The sequence below is a fragment of the Perca flavescens genome, chromosome 12, assembly GCF_004354835.1.
Source record: "Perca flavescens isolate YP-PL-M2 chromosome 12, PFLA_1.0, whole genome shotgun sequence".
Classification (NCBI taxonomy): Eukaryota; Metazoa; Chordata; class Actinopteri; order Perciformes; family Percidae; genus Perca; species Perca flavescens.
In genome coordinates, this window is record NC_041342.1 from 29,779,970 (window position 1) to 29,801,099 (window position 21,130).

The 21,130-nt window shown below is 40.4% G+C and overlaps 1 protein-coding gene across 1 annotated transcript in view; it reads right to left on the reverse strand.

Moving 5' to 3' along the window:
• Positions 1-21,130, reverse strand: part of LOC114566015 (cadherin-18) — a 94,658-nt gene that overhangs the window by 8,144 nt on the left and 65,384 nt on the right. The window contains exons 7-9 of the mRNA XM_028594356.1: positions 16,387-16,640; positions 14,762-14,898; positions 3,108-3,232 (exon numbers count right to left, since the gene is read on the reverse strand). Of these exons, the coding sequence (XP_028450157.1) occupies positions 3,108-3,232; positions 14,762-14,898; positions 16,387-16,640 (516 nt within the window). The remainder of the gene's footprint in view (positions 1-3,107; positions 3,233-14,761; positions 14,899-16,386; positions 16,641-21,130) is intronic.

The following is a 21,130-nucleotide window of genomic DNA, read 5'->3' on the forward strand; positions in this document are numbered from 1 at the left end:
CTGCCAAATGTCTTCAGAAGCAGAACTAAATGACACTTGCTACATTTGCAAGATCACAGCAGGATTCTAATTAAGCAATTAACCATGCAGCCTGATAGGCTGGTGACAGGCTTAATTAGCTTTGTGGCAATGGCTTGAATATAACGGACATTCTGCGCACTATAGCTTTAATGCAGTGTCTTCGTCAGGTAATATCAAAAAACAGGCTATATATAAATACCAAGACCAACAGCTCCACCTACAGTTAGGAGATGACTTGATACAAAATAACATCCCTATCAATACACTGAGAAAACACACAACGAGACCACAAAGGACATGGACATGACCACAACCACAAGCCACATAAACAGTTTTTTCCCCTCCGCCACTAGCCTTATCAACAAGGCCCAGAAGCCTCCCTGACTCTCTCCGCACTCCACCTCTGGCTCTACATGCCACTGTACCTACTCTGCTGTAGCGTTCCTTTTTACTACCGTTTAACTTATTTTATTATTTATTTTACATTTATTTTTATCTTTATTAATACATACTGTGTGTATATTTATACTTATATTGTTTATATTCTTTTTTATCGTTCTTATATTTAGAGAATGTGTCAAATGCACCAAAAACACCATGACAAATTCCTTCTATGTGTAAAAAACGTACTTGGAAATAAAGCCCTTTTCTGATTCTGAATAAACATTTCAGAGGGATGATGCTATGTATGTATTTATTATTTATTTAAGCACGAGTCTGGATGTGGATAATTGTCCTTGAATAGTTCTAAGTTTATTTATTACTGAAGCTTCTGACTTGAATCTGAATATAATAAATTCTTTTTGTCTTCTGACTTCATGTCATATCAGTGGAAAATGGGAGGCTTGCTCACCAAATGCACAGATTGCCTTTATATCATTGTAAATGGCAACACAATCCCTAAACATTTTGATCTATCTTAAATACCCAATGCTCCTTTCAGAAAACTTCAGAAAATTTGCCATTTGTTAACATTAATCATAACACAGACTGCATTTAAAATAACGCTAACCCAGCCCTCTAACATGCAAGAAGCAAATAAAAAAACAACAAGTGTTGCAGTGTGTTCTGAGCCCTCAGGGTTGTATCTGCCACTCTTCTCCATGCACTTCGCACAGCAAACATGACATGAGTATATGTTTTGTATGCCCCACAACCTAAATCTCATCGTTTTGCAATCAATAATGTAAATGCAGCACACGACTGAGTCCCCAAATGTAGCAGAAAAAAAATTGTCACGCCAGATTGACGTGCCATGCATAGCATCAATCTGTTGCAATGCCAGCAAAAGAAATGAATCCTCCCGCGACATTAACTGTGTTAGCATGTGTCGTCTGTTGCCTGAAGCCAAGCTAAATGATTACGCACTCATTCATGCACAGTCACACACTTACATTTACATAAAAAGCAGAGAAAGTGGTGGACAGATAATACGAGAGTGCAATATCTATAATATGACAGATAGATGGAGTGTGTGATCTGTGTGGTTGGCGTGCGTGTGTGTGTGTGTGTGTGTGTGTGTGTGTGTGTTTGTGATGTATACATGGTGGCAGCTGTTGCTATGATGCAGATCTGTGCCTTCGCGCTTCGCAAAGAAAAAAGTGTTTTATCATACCTGGTTCAGAATTGGCTGTGCTGTGGAGCAGAGAGGGGCTGGTGTGTGTGTGTGTGTGTGTGTGTGTGTGTGTGTGTAGGGGGAGGAGGGGGCATGTTTGACTTTAATATGATCGTCTCTGCTGCTATCTGGCCCAGCAGCGGAAGCATCAGCGCGCTCCGCAGTCTGAATGATTTATGGGTTCATGAAGCTGCAAAGTCTGCAGCTCAGCTGATAAATCCCCCACTGATGGTGTCAGACACACAACAAAAAGGCTACAGATCAACATGAATGTAAACGTGTGTGTGTGTGTGTGTGTGTGTGTGAGAGGATGAATGTGTTTTCATCCATGTGTTCATTGGTGTATAAAATGTGTTTCATGTGCCTGTGTTTGAATGCTCATCATCAGGTTATATTCACATTTTTAGGTTTAATTTGCAATTGGCAATTCAGTTGTGTGGAGATGTCAACATGACCTGTAGTGTTTCTTTTGACTGGTGCATAATGGGCAGCAACTCTATGAGTGACAGGACTAAACAGGGAAGACTTTAAGCTACAGTTGGTAACTTTCATAAAAATGGCTTTTTTATGTCATATTTGCTTAAGTGTACAGTACAACATGAGTCAGATCATTTGTGAGAAAAATCCCGTTCCTCTGCTCCTAATGGCATAAGGAAAGGATGAGAAAGTTTTTGACCAATGGCTGGAGCACACTTTCTCATATTGCAGCTAAACAATAAAATGTGTTTCAAAAAAAACATTTGAGGGGAGAAAAAGACAGAATCTTGATTCATATTTGAATCAGCAGCCTAGTTTGACCGCAGTTCACGATCAGTCAGTGACACTGCGTGGGAGACTCCTCGGCTCTGATTGGTTGTTAATCTTTGGGCGCGGTGGAAACTTGCAAATGCCATTAGGAACACCAGGGGGAGGCAGAGGATCATAATTTCTTTTTTTTTTACACAGATTATCTGTCTAATGTGCTACTGTCAGGATGAAGTGACTAGAGTTGTAACACAATTGTTAGACCTAAAAGCAAAAGAAGATAAAGAAAGTCCACAAAAGTCCGGAGAGGGAGCCGGTAAGATGCTGAACTTTAAAGAAACTGTTTTACTGGCGGAGAGCAACACTGCCACAGCACTTTGGGTTAGCGCTATTTTGATACATTGTCACAGGGATCATTAGCATTTATGTGCGACTCAAAATAAGTTAAGGGTCAAGTTTTAAGGATGCCAGCCTTTCGACACGTTCCGTGCTGCTCGGGGATTCAACATGGTTCCGGGCGGTCCCAGAATTCAGCTGGGGAAAAGGGTCGGAGGAGAAGGGAGAGCAGAAGGGAAAAGCAACAAGATAGTGTTTTTGGGCTTCTTTTTGCCTTAAAGTCTTCTTTCAAGGGAGTGTGGGGTCTGAGGCTTAATGGTGCTAAACTTTACTCCTCCCATCAATAAAACGGTTTCTTTTGTTCTCCTATGCTGGAGCATTAGCAACCCACCTGTCCATTTTTGGTGCTCTCACACACGATGACGGCACTGTTGCCTCCGGAGATGGCTGGAATGTTGTCATTGACGTCCAGGACCTGGATGGTGACTGGGACGTGACTCACCATACGAGGGTTATCTAAAAATGTTCACAAGAAACACGTTTATTTACTTCAGTATCTTTGCATTTCCAAAGAAAAGACAGATTAAAGAGTAACGACACTATTATATTTGCACTGTCAGAGTCTGTTTGTGCTTCAACCATAAGTAAGTAACTTGGCAACGTGGTTAAACGGTTTCTTTTTTTTGGATTGCTTTAATGGTTTATTGCTGTTAATTACTACTATGTTGAGCTGTAGCACATAAAGTAGAAATAATAAAAGTCCAGTTAAGAGAGATGCATTAAGGGTTTGTGGCTGTGTTGTAGTCATTAAAAATACATTCATCCTCATAATTATTTCATGTCTCTATTTCCCACACAGTGTCTACCCGGCTCGATCAGCTCTGTTCAAAGTCGTGGCTCCGTCAAAAATCATCACCAATCATATTTTGGGGTGCAATCATGTGCCCCTCTTCTAGCCCTGCCCTTGCTCAGGAATGAAGGCAAGATGAATAATAATAGAATAGAATAAAGCTTATAAAGTATGCAAAAGAGTATTCTTTTTGATGGAACTTATGCTATAGCTTCATTAGCTCTGCAGGTTGCCATAAAGTTCAGCCAACTTTGTGACTCCATAAAGCTGTCCAAGTTAACTCAGCACCTCACTCAGACTGCCTTTACACAATCTGAACATTACACAGGTGCCAGGAAGAGGTAGTAAAATTTCAATAAATCAAACCATATGAATCAATAACTGTCAGTTCTCGACAGCAAAATAACTGCCAAGATCTCATCCGTCAATTTTCTCTTCCTTTCTCATTGTGCTGTTGCATCTCATATTCATTTTTGCTGGCAGTGTTGTGGTTCTGTAATTTCTATGTGTTTGTTCACTAATAATGATAATAATAATAATAATGTATACTTTATTAATCCCGCAAGGGAAATTACAATGTTTTCACTCTGTTTTTATTATTATACACTAGGGCTGAAACGATTCTTCGAGTAACTTGAATAATTAGATTATTAAAAATCCTTTGTTTAAGCTCATTAAGTTTAAGTTTATCAATGTAACTAATGTTGTACGGCTCACTGTGTTTCCGCATGGATGATTATTACTAGCGCACAACGGGCTGACGCTGGACACGAGACTGACGGCGCAGATTACAAAATGAAGGAAGACAGCGAAAATAGTGAGGGGTTAAGAGAAGAGACGGGCACGAGAAAACGACAGAAACTTTGGGATCATTTTAAGCTGCAAACATGCCGCTACATCATCTCAGTAGAAAACATCCAGTCTACTCCTCCATTCCACGGAACGAACCCGACACGAGGTAGGCTAACTAACGCCTGCTGCTCTCGCCCACCGCGCTGTTTTACACAACTAGCCTACAGCATGCTACTCTGCAAACAGCAACGTTTCACAACAAGCTAAAACGAAAGCTTCCAGTTTGTAATATGTTTATTAGTTTGCTACTAATCTTGAAATTTTGAGAAATGTCTGTAAACTTAACTGCTGCCAAAGACAAACCAGCCCATCCTAACCTCATGGCTACTTAATATGCACGTGAATGACGTCACCAGACCTTGCCGGTATGCATTCTTTATTCTTTCTCCTCACTCAGTATTAGCCTTCTTAAAAAGTGTCCCCCTGAACAGTGTAGTTGAGTAGCCCTGCTGTAAGTCACTTTGTACAGTCACATTGACCTGGGCTTAGTGAACAGCTCTTTTGCATATCCAGTGCAAAGAGCCAGAGGCAAGAAGGGGGCAAAAAAGATTTACATTTGGGAAAAATGTATTTTTGCCAACAGAATAAGGGGCTTGGTGGCCAATGCGGCCCATGCTGAAAAATATTAGCATCTATCGCTGTTATTGTATGCAATTTAGGCAATAAAAATGCTTGTTTTTTCTAAAAAATGAAACTTCTATTGTATATTTGCTATTGCTGTTTACTGTAAAGCAAAAGTAATTCTTATCAGATTACTCTATGAAATAATCGGTAGAATACTCGATTACTAAAATAATCGATTCGATGGGCTGCCCATGGAAAGTCACCCCGAGGAGCTGGGGGTTCGGTGCCTTGCTCAAGAGCACCTTGGCAGTGCCCAAGAAGTGAACTGGCACCTCTCCAGCTACCAGTCCACCACCATACTTTGGTCTGTATGGGGACTTGAACAACCTCCGGTTCCCAACCCAACTCCCTACTGACTGAGCTACTGCCACCCATTCATCTGTCACATTCAATATCTCACACACCACAGAGCAGATCCTATTGATGACACACAGTTGAGTAAAACATTTGACCACAACACTGCCACAACAAGGACTTTAATATTGGATATTTGATGCTTGAAAACTCTTTACTTCTTTAGCCTTATTGAATTCTGCAAGTAGAGATTTAATTTGATCGTAACCTCTGAAGCGTGTAATGTGTGTTGGATTTTTAAAAAGAGAGATGGACTGGAATTCCCAAAGCCAGATAAAAGAGCTGAATTATTTTTGTATTCCCAGCGGATCAAGATTAGAGTTTGTTCCCTGATTACCATGGCCAGATTAACCTGTTCTGTCCTGTCCGGTATTGGGGCACCGGGGGCTCCTGTTGCCTGGCCTTTGGTCCTTGACGTAATAATAGAAGGCTAGTGTCTGTGAACTTCCAAATAGCATTACCTAAATGCATAAAGAGCTGTACATCATTTGGGAAAACATGATGGTTATATAGAAACATCCTCTTTTGTTTTAAAGCTTTTTTCTTTTTTTTTTTTACCTTTTTCAAAGCTTTTGATTGTTTTTTGGATGTTTTTTTGCGCTTCTTTTAACAAACTTTGTGACGCTTCGGTCAGTATTTTTGTCGCTTCTGTGGTGGTTTATCTGTTTTAGATGCTTTTTGTCCGATTTTTTTCTGCGTTTTTTTGACAATTTTTTAACTTTTGTCAACACTTTTTTCCGATTTTTTTACATCCTGTTTTGTATATAATTGTTCTCTATAAATGGGTGATCTGTCTTTCATCTGTCTCTCTTTTATCATTCTGAAACCTGAACACAACAAATGTTAAAAATGACAACATTCAATTCAATTTTATTTATAGTATCAATTTTAGATGCTCCCTTTTAGGGAGAAACCTCGGCATTGAAACAGTTCGAAAAAAGTTTTATTGATTCTGGATTCTGGATGGCTGGTCACATGACACCAGGTTTTGCGATACGGACCACAGCTCGGTCGTATCAGCGGCAGTTTATAGATGTGTTTAGCCTAAAATGGGTGACTTTGAGCCGGGTACAGAGCACCGCGAGCTGCTGCTCGTTTCGGTAGATATTACGGTTAAATTTAGTCCACAAAATATGAGCAATTTGCCAGGAAGAAAGATTAGGCACCAAAACGACAAATTAAGATTAGGAAAAAGATCGTGGTTTGGATTAAAACACTCTCGCACTCTCAAGGAACATACATTTCCTGGGGGAAGCGAACCCCACTCCCTGGCTTAAAGTCCTGTGTTTTAACGCCCACCCATCCTTGCCGACCTCCTCCATACATGACCAGCCGTCAATGTCGTGCAAACGGCAAAAAAAAGTGGAATGCTTACAAATTTCGGTGTATTTACAGTTGTATGACTGTATATTTTAACATAAATTGTCCGTAGAACTTGCTTCATAGTCGTATTTCAAGTTATTTACATTTCAAATTGCATTATGGGACCTTTATCTGTGCTCCAAAAACTAACGTAGTGAGCTACTCATAACGCCGTTATCGTATCGTAGATATTTGCAGATTATTAACCAGATTAGCAAGAGTCCAAAGCGCCCCAAAAAAGTGTTTAAAGCATACAAAGCGTTGAAAAAAAGCTCTAATAATTGAAGAACAGACTTCATTTCACGAATGTACCAACAGAACAGCCTTGTCTCAAAGAATTTTAAATAACAGTAAAAATTTCCGTATTTAAACTGTAGCTACACACATCTCTGTTTTTAATTATGGGACAAAGTCCGGGTAATGGGCTATTTTACCGATTTATTTCTTAGAGTGTAAAGTAATTGGATAGTAAACTTGTTTGAAATCCAAACTGCAGACATGTTTCATACTCTGTCCTATTCTTCATCTCTCTCATCTATTCCCCCCCTGTCATCTCTCCTCGTCCAAATCTCTCTCTGTGCTTTGCTTTGCTGGGCTCCTCTCAGCTCATCCTATTAGAGGAGGCTTATAGAGTGTATCTGGGGAGCCGCTGCAAGAGAGGCATTTTCTGATCAGAGCTAAGGGTAATAGGCAGGGGTGAAGGTCAGATAACATATCTGGAAAAATCTCTCTTCTGTCTGCTTTACTTCACCAGAGAGCTGAACTTCCTTTCATCCAGTCTCATCTGCAGACAGAATGACGATGGCCTTTGCTCCGGACCTCCTGCCTATAAGCCACTGCAAAGCAAATATATAACTGTGCTTACTTTATTTAATGAGAGAACAGAGAAGGAGATCTGCAGGTGTAGACTGAGAAATAGACACATCATGGGCGTCGGAGCCAAGATAAGGGAGTGGAATATACTGTATTCCTCCCACTTTTTAAAGCTCTGGCTAGCTCTTATATTAACTTTGGGTACATTGGCAGGGATACAGTATATATATATATATTTTAGGGCTGTCAAACGATAATTTTTTTCTTAATCGCGATACATCGCTGAATTTTAAAGTGCTCATAATATGCTCATTTATAGGTTTATAATTGTATTTAGAGGTTATATTAGAATAGGTTTAATTTTCATAAACACCATATTTTTGTTGTACTGCACATTGCTGCAGCTCCTCTTTTCACCCTGTGTGTTGAGCTCTCTGTTTTAGCTACAGAGTGAGACCTCAGTTGCACATGCGCAGTAGCAAGGTAAGGACTACTAGCCAGTCAGAAGCAGAGTAATGAGGGCGTGCCACGCTAGCAGCTAGTCGAGCATTATAACGTGTGTTCCAAAGTGACCACGTTGGTCTCTGAAGTAAAGGCTGGACTACAACAGAGCTGTTTGGAGCAGTTTGTGAACAGTGTTTTCTGTTGGAGATGGTAAGTCCCTTTGGGGTGGACTTTGGGCTTTTCCACTTTGTAAACCTATAACGTGCACAAAAAAGATATTTAACACAATAAAGGAAAGGGGAAAAGCCGATATGCATAATATGAGCACTTTAATAGCTAATCGCGATTAATCGCGTGTTTTATAACATGATTAAAATTATCAATGTAAACCACTTATTACCAGTGGATCTTGATTAGGAATCAAATTAATGCAAAGAAAGGTCACTTTATGAACTTGACTTTTAGATTGAATTGATTATTTCAAATCAAAAGATGTGCAACGAGAACGACAATATATGTATGCAGAAATATAGCTTCCTTAAGCTTTCTTTTTTTAAATGTAAAAAAAATTATACAGCAAAAGTGCATGCACAAGATGTCAAGATGGTCTGCAGTTAGTTGCCACCCAGTTCGCAAGCGCTTCAGTTAATTTTTTCAATTTTTTGTTTTCATCTGTATTTTCAGGTCTGTCAGGTCTTCCACTCTCCAAAATAGTGCTTTGCCTGAGTCCGCTAGCTTCAACCTGATTAGCTGGACTAGCTGCATGCTTAGCTCGTAGATGGTAGCTTAAACTTAAAGTGCTTCGGTGATATTTTAATTCCATTTCTTGTCAACTTGTCAACGGAGCCGTCTGGGAGTTTTAAAACGCGCCATTTAGAACTGTGTTGTTCATCTCCATGGCTGCAGCAGGAGGTAGGAAGTGTCTGTGGCAGCTTGACAACAAGTAAAGGTGCCTCAAAGGGTCAAAATAGTAGCAGCCAAAGATTCAAGAGCGTAGCGATTCTTTATAGCAAAGATTATTTGGTAACAGCATCAGTGACGGTGTAAAATAAAGAATCTTTGGTGCAAGCGATTAACGTGATGAACACAATTATAATGCGTTATGCTATGTCTTTAATCTCATCACGAGTCAAGTGTTAATGCTGACAGCCCTATATATATATATATATATATATATATATATATATATATATATATATATATATATATATATATATGGCACGTGGCGGAGGAAGCAGCAAAACCAGAAAGCAGCACAGATGCGCCCAGTGGAAAATCGGGGTAAGAATTTAATTGCCAGCGACTATTTCTGGTATAGCTGGTATGTGCACATGACTAATAAAGAACCTCAAACCTTATATTATGCGTCTTTGCTAGCCTTTCTCTGTCTGCTGGTGAGCCAGCACCTCACTAGAACAGATCTTGGCTTCTCTATCTTTAACATCACCATGTCAAGAAGATCGACTGAAAATCAGGGATGATGGCTTTTAAATGTCCCACTGACTAACCTATTCTTTCATTAAGACCAACTTTAGTACTGAGATTAATTACACACTGGTTCACATGAGGGGAGATACACTGGAGTAACATCTTTGATTCTTAAATGATATGGTAGGTGTCCCTCCTGCACAGGAGGTTTGGATCTGGGATTAATCCCGAAAGACTCAGCATCAGGGTGACTGAGCCGCCTGACATTTATGAATGCCCCCGCTCAGTCCATTACTCACACTATTGCGCAGTAAAGGCCAGGAGAAAGGATAATTGGCAAGATAAGCATTGACTGGAGAGAAATAAGAGCAGAGGATCAAGAATAAATCACTGATTGGGGTATTCCACAGATGCATTCAGCACAATCTCATCTACGCAGAGGTCCTGTCAGATCATTAAATGTGTCTTAAAGTTTATTCCACAGAAATTTACAGAATTAAGTAACCTTCTAAAATGTCCTTACTCTTTTTTTTATGTCATTTGTTTTTGAGGCCAAGTAAGGCTTCAAAAGCAATTAATCTGCGCTGGCTGAGTACATATGTAGACTTGTTATTAATATGTTGCATACCGCACATATGGATTATTTTTCGTGCAAATGTGTAAATGCACTTTTCTTCACACCGCAAAAAATACTGAATTATTTAAGCCTATGTAAAAATATGTATATGTCTGCAGAACAGCACAGTTGGGTATATTTCCTTGCCAATATAATACATAATAAATAGAGCTGTCAGTCTTCCTCTATAATACCATTCAAATTTCATTTGTTATTTTTTTTAATATTTGAATATTTAATGCTCAAATGCAGCCAGTTAAATATGAATAGTATTGATTGTTTTAATATTCAAATTATATTCGACTTTCGGAATCCATTCCAACAGCCCTAACACACACACACACACACACACACACACACACACACACACACACACACACACACACACACACACACACACACACACACACACACACACACACACACACACACACACACACACACACACACACACACACACACACACAGTTTTCAAATCCTTTACTTCCTTACTAGAATACGTTTTATTGTCATTGGACAGCAGCTGTCCAACGAAATTTTTCTGCAACTCACCCTCAGTGATACACAAATAAAATGACAAGTACCCTTATAAGGCAAAGGACACCGAATAAAAACAATAAATATAATAAATTTCAGATATTGCACATTTGTATTTGCAGAATAACTGCTACTGCACCATTATTTGTTAGGGTTCAGATCCTTTATGGCACATGGGTAGTAACTGTTCATAAGTCTGGATGTGCGGGGCCTTCATGGACCTGTATCCCAGAGGGCAGCAGGGTGAAAAGGTGATTGGCTGGGTGGGAGGAGTCCTGTGTGATGCTTTTGGCCCGACGCAAAGTTCAAGCCCTGTAAATGTCTTCCAGGGTGGGTAGTTGTGTGTTTATGATGCACTGTGCAGTTTTAATGACGCTAGCAAACCACACCAGAATATGCCATGAGAGAGGATGCTCTCCACAGAGCATCGGTAGAAGGACAGCAACAGCTGCTGTGCGAGATTTGCTCGCCGCAGGGTCCTCAGGAAATATAGCCACTGCTGAACCTTCTTGACCAGAGAGGTGATGTTCACAGTCCATGTCAGGTCGTGGGAGACGTACGTACCCGGGAACTTGAAGTCAGTGACTCTCTCCACCATGTCTCCTTTGATGTAAATGTATCAGCCCCACCACAGTCGTATCGTCTGCAAACTCGATGATCTGGTATCTGCTATGGGTCGGTGTGCAGTCATAGGTGTACATTGTGTACAGGATGGGACTCAGCACACAACCTTGAGGTGCTTCAGTGTTGAGCGTCAGGACTGGGGAGTGATAGGACCCTAACCTGACAGTCTGTGGCTGGTCTGTTCAGAAGTCCCTGATCCATTTGCAGGTGTTGGTGCTCACACCCAGGTCACGTTTGTCCGCCATTCTGCTGGGGATGATCGTGTTGAACAGCACCCTCACATATGAGCCGGGGCTCTCCAGCTGAGTCAGAGCTGTGTTGATGGCGTCCTCTGTCGACCTGTTGGCCCTGTATGCAAACCGATGATGATGGTCCAGTGTGGGCGGGAGTGAAGACTGGATGTGGGACAGGACCAGCCTCTCAAAACACTTCATCACAGTTGAAGTGAGAGCAACAGGTCTATAGTCGTTCAGGCTGGTGATGGATATTTTTTTTTTTGGGAACAGGCACGGTGGTGGCAGTCTTGAAGCATCTTGGGACAGTGCATGTTGACAGAGAGAGATTAAAGATATCACTTAATACCTCCGCCAGCTGATCTGCACAGTGCCGCAGCACTCCTCATGGGATGCCATCTGGGCCAGCAGCTTTCCTGGGGTTGTTCTGTGCTCACAGTGGGTGCCAGGTTGTTGGTGTTCACTCTGAGTGCAGGCGCAGGCTCCACTTCAGACAACTCAAAAAGCGTAAAAAGTGGTTGAGCTCCTCAGCTAATGAGTTGCTGCTGTTGCTGCTGGTTGGGCCCTTGTTACCCTTGTAGTTGGTGAGTTGCTGAATACCCTGCCAAACGTGTCCCTCTCATTGAAGTGGCCCTCCAGTTTTTTTCCCATAGGCTGCTTTTGCCTCTTTGATGGCTCTCTTCAGGTTGGATCTAGCTGTGCTGTACATCTCTTCATTGCCGTAGCCGAAAGGCTGAGTTATGTTCCCTCAGCAGTTTTTTGACATCACTGTTCATCTGCGGTTTGCTATTAGGATAGCAACTGAACTGTCTATCGACAGTGATGACGTGACAGTGATCCCGATTTGCAAAAAGATCCCACTGGGTGCGCTCAAAGCAGTCCTGAAGTTGGGCGGCAGCATCCTCAGGCCAAATTTTAACGTTTCTCACACTGGGCTCGGTTTTCACAATGAGAGGTCTGTACGCTGGGGTGAGAAACAGGGATAAGTGGTCAGACTGGCCAAGGTGAGGGAGGGGGGAGGCTCTGTATCCATCCCTGATCTTGCTGTATACACGATCCAATGTGTTTTGACCTGTCGTCGGACATGTAACATGCTGGTAGAATTTAAGGGAGGACAGTTTTTTAGATTTGCCTGGTTGAAGTCCCCAGCCGTGATGAAAATCCCATCAGGGTGCGCAGTCTGCTGTTTACAGATGGTTGTTAGCAGAGTGTTCAGTGCTAGCTTGACATTAGCGCTTGGTGGAATATGAACAGCCATAATAATAATAATACATACATTTTTTATAGGGCTTTTCTAGACACTCAAAGATGCTTTACAGTTTTGGTTACAAACAGACAAAAGTTACATGACAGACAAGACAAGGTTACATGACAGACAAAAAGAAAAAGGAAAACGCATGGGTGCATGGACAGCACAGGCAAAGCAGGAGAGGTGGGCAATGAAAAGTGATAGGTTGGATATTTCAGCCTACATGTTTCAAGTGTATTTCATATCTTGTATGTAAGGTATTACTCAAGAAGGTTAGTCTGGGGACAACCTTCACCCACAGGAATCGATTGGAATGTGTGAATCTCACTTTCTCACACAGTGAGCCCATCCTTAAAAGATCTTGACGGCTGTATGTCGAGTCGCTGGTCAACATACAGCTGAACAAAACAGACAAACATAACCACATCGGGGAGAGCAAAGCCGCTGCATACGTGTGCGCCACCATCTTCTGTAATAATACCACCCTCAAGTACAAGTCCTGCATTGACAATGTTACTTAAGTAAAAGTATGTACAGTAAGTATCATCAGGAAAATGTACTTTTAGTATTACAAATAAAGTACTTAATGCAGAAAAATCCTCACATTTTAGAAACTGGGAACGAGTTCTGTGTTTAATCGGCTAATCATTTTAGCTTTACTTGTAGGCCTATACATTGTTGGATAGTTTAATTTATAATAAAACATTGTGTTTTATAAACTACCTGTTTTTATAAAAAAATCCTTATTTGTAAAGAAACCAGTAACTAAAAGGTGTCATATGAATGTAGTGGAGTAAAAAGTACAATATTTCTTTCTGAAATGTAGTATAGTAGAAAGTCATTTGGCATATGTTATTAATTTATTTTTTTAAATGAATGCATGCCTATGCACACATTTAGTAGACAAGGAACATTCACATTTGTTTGGAGTTGTGTTTGTGTCCACCTGATGAAGTAAGCCAATTATTCTCTCTTCTTCTAGCTCTGTTTTGGTCTCCACCGACTCTTAAGCCGCTAAATGCTCCACTATGTTCACCGGCTATCTCTAACTGTGTCTGTCTGCTGTTTGCTGCTGAGCAGGTAGAGTACAGCGGGTTTATCGGAGCCTTTTCACCGAAAACAACAGCTGCTGCTGCTGCTGAAAATCAGGTTGATAACTGAGAGTGAAACAAAACGGTGAAGTAACAATGAGCTGAAGGAACTGCAGAGTTGCTGATAATTCTCTGTTGATTGTTAGTGTGACTTTCCCATTACACATTGCCATGTGATCCATTGTTAACCACATATGTTGATTGTTGTGGCTTCTTAGTTTTTGTTTAAAAAAAACCCTCAATTAAAAAAAACCAACAATTATATGTATTGCTTTCTCTGATTCTGCTCCTCTGATACTTTTCAGTAAAGGAGTTTAGCTTTTGCTCAAAGAGACAATAAAAGAGCAATCACACTAAATAAAACGTGAATTTTTTTCACAATGAGTGACCCTTTTCATATTAGTTAGTCATTTGATCCACTATTCATAGATATATATAAGTAAGACTTTGATTTTGAAGGTTTAAGGTTTAATCTTTTTAAATCTCAAATAACCCTTGTTTTGTCATTGACTGCATTCTTTGCTGGTCTGCCAAATGCCAAAAGCATTGCATCTCTCAAAGTATTCCCTTCAATATGTTGGACAGGCTTAAAAGAGAGATTACTGAAAGTAGAATGATTAGGCTGAAATTGGCTTCTTCAATCATCATGTGCTTCACATTACATTCATTTGGCAAAAACTCTTGTCCAACAGACCATAAAATAAGTGCGTCAACCTCGAACAAGAGCTGGATTTAATGAAACAGTGGAAGTGCAACCCTCATCTGAGAGCATGTTCATTGGTACAGTATACTGTAAGTGCTTAAGTTACCTTAAGGGCACATACAGGGGCGAAAGATGAATGGATAGATATCTTTTGGATGTGTAGCTGGAGGGACAAATAAATGGATGCCATGCTAAAGGATGGATACGCAAAAAAACAAACAGATGGCGACAGTTTGTATCTGCTCTGCTGTTACTTTGAACTTACCAACCTCTGCAGCCATCACAGTGATGTTATGCCACGCAGTCTCCTCCCGGTCCAGAACCTGAGTAGTCCTGATGATGCCGCTGTTCACCCCGACGGTGAAATGCAATGGTCTTTCCTCTCCGTTTTCTATAAAGTACCTGCGATACAGAAAATTGGGATTGGTTGTAAATCACGAGCTGCAGAATTGTTGTTACGGCCGACGCTGACACCCTCTCTTGTGTGCAACCCTTTTAGTGATTTGTATGCATTATGACAAGGGGGATGTGTGGCTCCCAGCTCTTGAAAAGGTTCTATAGACCGTTTAGAACTGAGACGCCCCAACTCAGAGTGGTTTCCTGTATCTGTCTTGCGTTGGCTCTGGTCACGAGAACACAGGTTATGACCGATTTCTTCACCCCATAGTCACCAAAGTAAATTTTGGACCCATTTTTACACTAAAATGGCATTTTTCAGACGGACATATCGGGGGAAACTTTGAGACCCGTTTCTGTCTCAGGACTGAACTCCAGCGAGATCTTGCAACACAGATAAGCTAACGCCCTAACAAAACAAATTTCGTAATGCTAAATATTAGCGGTGGGAATCACCAGAGGCCTTATGATACGATACCATCACGATACGATATTATTGTGATTTTAAACCTATTGCAATATTCTGCAATATATTGCAATTTATTACCTTTTTTTCAACTTCATTTTTTCCAGTTGCAAATTATGTCCCCAAAAGGAAACTTTGTCAACATCTGTTTTATCTAAAAAGATACATTTCTCTTTTTGTTCATCTCACTTCAATGTTATTGCTGCAAAATGGGATTGTCAAGCAGAAAAACTGACCAACACATATATAATAATAAATCGATACTTGACGCCTGTGTATCGATACAGTATTGTCACGGAAAATATCGCGTTACTATGCTGTATCAAATTTTTTCGCTAGTGATAGTGAGATGCTTTCAAATGATGAATTGGCGAAAATGTTTTATTTATTTATGTGATTTCCTGCTTAGTACTAACGCCACTCCCTCTCTTCAGTCACTCTCTTGGCGCACTCGACCACGTACCGTACTCGTGGGCGCTCGTTGATCCTCCGTCTAAAACTCCGCCCTTTCGTCCAGTTGACAGTTTGTAACATAGAAATAAAATGGATTATGGATCATTTTATTTCTATAATTTGTAGCTGACTTTACAAGCTGTATTTGCTATCTATTGGCTGTTGAAACAGGTGACGTCACTTGTGTGTTAAAACAGAGACGGGCCGGTTTAGACTACTTCAACCTTTCCCTGCAACGTTTTAAAACGGTTTCGTCTCGCCGCAAATCTTTGGTCTGAACTTGGCTTAATGGACCTGATGGAGGTCTGATGGACCTGGGCTAAAAACTGAGGGAAAGCAGCGCTGTGCCCCTGCTGCAAAACATGTGCCAAGGGAGACATAAGCCCATAAGTGAGGGAAATGTAGTATTTTCAGAAAAGTGTGGCTTTTGCAAAGAATTACAATTCTTCAGTGGACCTGCTGTACATGCCGGAGCCACAAACTGTGACACAGCTCTGACACATCTGCAAAGTCTCTCTTGTTGTAGAGACACCTGAAGCCCAAAACCTACAGTACTCATTGACTGTTTCCTTTACCTGACAGCGCTGTTGGTGCTATCAGGGTCCACGGCGGTTACAGTGCCAACCTGGGTGCCGGCAGGTGAGTTTTCATATATGTCCATAATGTAGTAGTCCATGGAGAAGACAGGAGGCTCATCCACATCACCCACAATGACTCGCAGCGATGTAGAATCCTTAAATGGCCCCAGGTGGGCGAAGCGGGGGTCTGGATGAGTGTTGGAGCCTTCAATGTTGAGTGTGTGAACCTTTCTCTTCTCATAGTTTAGAGGCTGGGGAGGAGACAGAACAAAGAATTATCTTACTAAGGGCACATTCAAAGACGATCACTTCGATCATGTCAATTTCAAATGGCAAAATGCATCTTTAGAATAGTTATTAGAGACTAACGTAACCCATATCTATATGGATGACGTGTATGGTGTATGCGATGGGTTTAATGGTTCTTTTCACTTTAGAACAAATGGGAAGCTACTGTAAAACCATCCACACAACACCCATACAATTCATAGTGACCTTTTTCATGGCAGACATGTTGACATGTCATAGTATGAAAAGCACAGGTGTCTTTAAAACCATTAATGATGTCTGCATTCCACTTAGGAGAGGTCCTGGTATTAAACCATTAATGATGGCTGCATTCCACTTAGGAGAGGTCCTGGTATTAAACCATTAATAATGGCTGCATTCCACTTAGGAGAGGCCCTGGTATTAAACCATTAATGATGGCTGCATTCCACTTAGGAGAGGCCCTGGTATTAAACCATTAATGATGGCTGCATTCCACTTAGGAGAGGCCCTGATATTGTACATGCTGACTCACTGAAATAGCTTACTGGGACACTTGATGGAATTGAGCCATCGTTAAGGTTATCAATTTCTGCTTTTCCTACTATGAAAAGTCAAAATGTCTGCTGTGAAAAAGGTCCATTGGGCCTGCCAGGGATCATAGATTAGAAGAAACATTGTAATATGTCTGATAAGTTCAATACACCGTGTGAATTGACTAATAAACAGCGTGCACAGATCAATAAACAGTAAGGGAATTGTTTTTTGGGAGAGCACTCTGTCAGGATACGTTCCTTGAAGCAGTGAAACTTCTCATATGGACTTCTGACCTTCAGAAAAAAAAGGGGGTGGGGGGGTTAGAATAAACGTATTTAAAGTCTTAAAAGCCAAAATGAAATGAGATTTGATTGGTTCGCTCAAACAGACAAAGGTCGGCATTGCTCCTTGAATCGTAACGAAGCAAACATTCGGTCCGCATATAAGCTCAAATTGTAAAAACAATCACACGCAAACAATTTCTCTGTAATTTCAGTAAGTCTTTATCCAGCTGCTACATGTCGGGTGTTCAGTAAAACACAGAACACACACAGTACACAGAGCTATAAGGACCATGTGCCAGAGACAATCAAATCAACTTTATTAATACAGCACTTTAAACACAACACAGTTGATCCAAAGGGCTTAACAGGAAACACACAGGAAGACAAATAGAAGGAAACAAACTAGTAAAGATAATAATGTGCTTCTGTTGGGTCGCATGTCGGAGAAATGGCCCTTTGGGGGATAACGGGCTGTCGGACAAATGCCAATTTGGTCTAATGTGACATGTTTTTGGACTATTGGGGCTTCGGAATAAATTTGAGCTGTCAGAACAAGGGCACGGCACCAGTTTCAGAATGCGTTTTGACCACCAACACAATAATAACCAACACCAAAATAACTGATCAAAGGAAGCTTAATGAATCATCTGTACATATACATATAATTCATATTGTGTTTTCAGATACAAGTTTTACAAACAAGGATGAAATGCACAATGGTTAACATGCTGTCACTCCATGTTTTAGTCTGTTAAGTACAACAAATAGGATGATATATTACTATTTTTCTGACACCAGTTATTAGTCTGTGTGTCCATTTAGCTGGTATAACAACTACTGCATCAAATTATTTTTTATTATTTATATTTTTTTAAAGTGATCATTTTAGGCTTTTAAAACGGTGGATGACATTTCTGGAAGTCTTATTTCCAAATTTCTACTAAACCGAATGCTCAGTTTAGCAATCTGTTCACACAGTTGATTAATCTGCGTGCACACTTGCTTTAGCAATTTATGTGCACATATTTCTGTGCCAATATTGCTCTCTACCATGACCCCTAAAGGGCTTTGTAAAAAAGAAAAACTGGTCTAAAGTCAATAACGCAGCATTTCATTGTTATTTTAACAGTGCGTTAGTAAAATGTGCGCACACTATGCTTGCTACACACACAGGAATGCGCAGCAGCACAAACACATGCAAAAGATAAAAAAATTAAATATTACAATTACAATGAAATAGTATTATTGTGTATATCTATATATTTTATATTACATATTATTATGGTTAGTGCCGCTTTCACTTCACACAAGCAGATCAGTTTATTATGCTGAAAATCTCTCCTTCCCGCTCAGCAAATCCTCCATCATAATGGCAATGGGCCAAGGCCCAAACGCGCCTGGCTTTTAAAGGGAATGGGAAATGACACTGTGATTGGTTTATTGCATGTTACACCCAAAACACACCTATGATTAATTAAAGACACTAAGTACAACCCTTTTGAACCATGCGCCTGGCGCACGGACCTTTTTCTCGCCGTTAAACTAGCAAAAGTTGATTTGGACACGCCCTAAACACACCTGCGCCAGGCGCTTCACGCTGTGCGCTTAGATCGTTAAAATAGGGCCCGGATTGTAAAATGGTTTGTATTTGGGGGGCTTTGGGTACTGATCAGCTGGTATCCATATTGTATTCAAAAGGTTTCCCTATCCATAAGAAGTCTTATGGTCTTATCTAAAACATAACTAAACTAAACTCTTGGTGCTCTTTCTGTATGTGATAAGACAGAGAGAGAGAGTGTGTGTGTGTGTGTGTGTGTATGATAGAGGCAATTTGTAAAGCACTTTGGATAAAAGCTGCTATATAAATGCAGCCATTCACAATAACCTAAATATAAAAAAAATAACTCTTTGCATTCATATCCCGTTGGAGCTTTGAATGTTCTCATAGTGCTTTGGCCATGGGAATCGCCGGCTGTCAATGGCTTCTAACAAAGAAATATCCACAGCAATGAATGCCTAAGAACTCCCATTGATTATTCTTCCCAAAACAGTGAGAGATCCCCAGAATACAAAGTGTTACAAGATGCTGACAAAAGGAAACTTCAATCATTGGGGGGAAAAGGAGAAAAATAATTCCAGACTTCCCTCCCTCTGTTCTCAAGTTTGTTGCAGCTGGAGAAGCGGTACAAAAGAAAATCAAAACTACTTTTAACTTGTGGCTCTGAAAAACCAGTAATGCTCACTCCTGCTGAGCGCGGGCTTCCCTGTTGTCACAGTTTAAAGGCTGCAGGGGCAAATCAGACACACCCGAGCGCTTTCACGAATTTCAGTTTGGCTAAAGCTAGGAGTACCGGCCATGCATGCTGGATTTCATCCAATTCCTGTACAGTTCATTGCAGCCTGTTTGAAAAAGAGGCACAAAACTGTTCAAACTGTGAAGGCAAAATGTTATTTTGTGACACTTTGCACCTGATAAAACTAGTGCTGGTGCCTGTAATACGAGTTGCTCAATAGAGCAACATCAACTCTTTTTTTTGTGTGCTTTGGATATTAATTAAAAATAATTAATTTCTGTGCTAAAACGTGCAGCAATGGTTACACAGTCTAGCCAAATAAAACTGGAAACTGTGAACCAATAGAGAGCATGAACGTTAGCGTGTTGCTCGTTTATTTCTGAATCAATTGCATACAGTTCTCATACATTCACAATGTCTCCATTAGCTCTCTGATAAAAGTGCATGTTAAAATGACAATAAAACGACTCAAAAATAAATAAATGGTGCAAGCAAACGATCTGAAAAATAAATGCACATAAATTCAAATGATTTAACACATACAAAACTTGGCTTAATTTAAAATACTAAAAGATAACAAAATAATATAACTTCACTTCACATTCACTTGACTCTGACACCTACATTCTTTTACATATTAACATATGCTATCCTGCTAACACAAATTTAACATTAGCATAATATACACAAACCCTTACATACAACATTCCTACCCATCCTATTCACGCACAGGCGTGCATTTAACAGTAGCGCTTGACAATATGGCGTCGACAACGACATGTTACTGAATGACCGGGAATGTAAAACTAGCTAGTTTAAACAAAAACTAAACATGTAGCCTTTTCAACCTACTACACTAGTGGTGTATTTAATTTTGTTCCCCAGCCTGATTACTGTTGCAAATGATAAAAAAAAAAAAAAAAAAAAGAAAAAGACTACAGCTGTTCCACAGCATATTGCCTCCTGAATTATAATATGACAGGTTGCTGTCAAGCAACGTAGCATTTTTTAAGTCAGACACAGTGCTCACTTCCCATAAAACGCCACATTGCATTGCCATCCGCCCTGTCTCAAGGTCCGATTCACAAAAGGTATCGTGCTAATGATATGACAGCGCAAACACATAAAGTCAAGCAGCTGTGCAGTCATAAAGTTATGCAGTTGAGTGCAATTTGCCCTATGTTTTTTGCGTCTGATTGCAATTCTCCATGTGGCACAAAAATAAAATGTTGCACCAAGAACACAGTCGGCAGAACAATGGCAGAGAGAAAAAGAAACATGACATTTTCAGAGCGCGAGCTACAGCTCCTGACCGACAATGTGCGGAGGCATTCCTCAAAACTTCAGCCAAGGAACTTT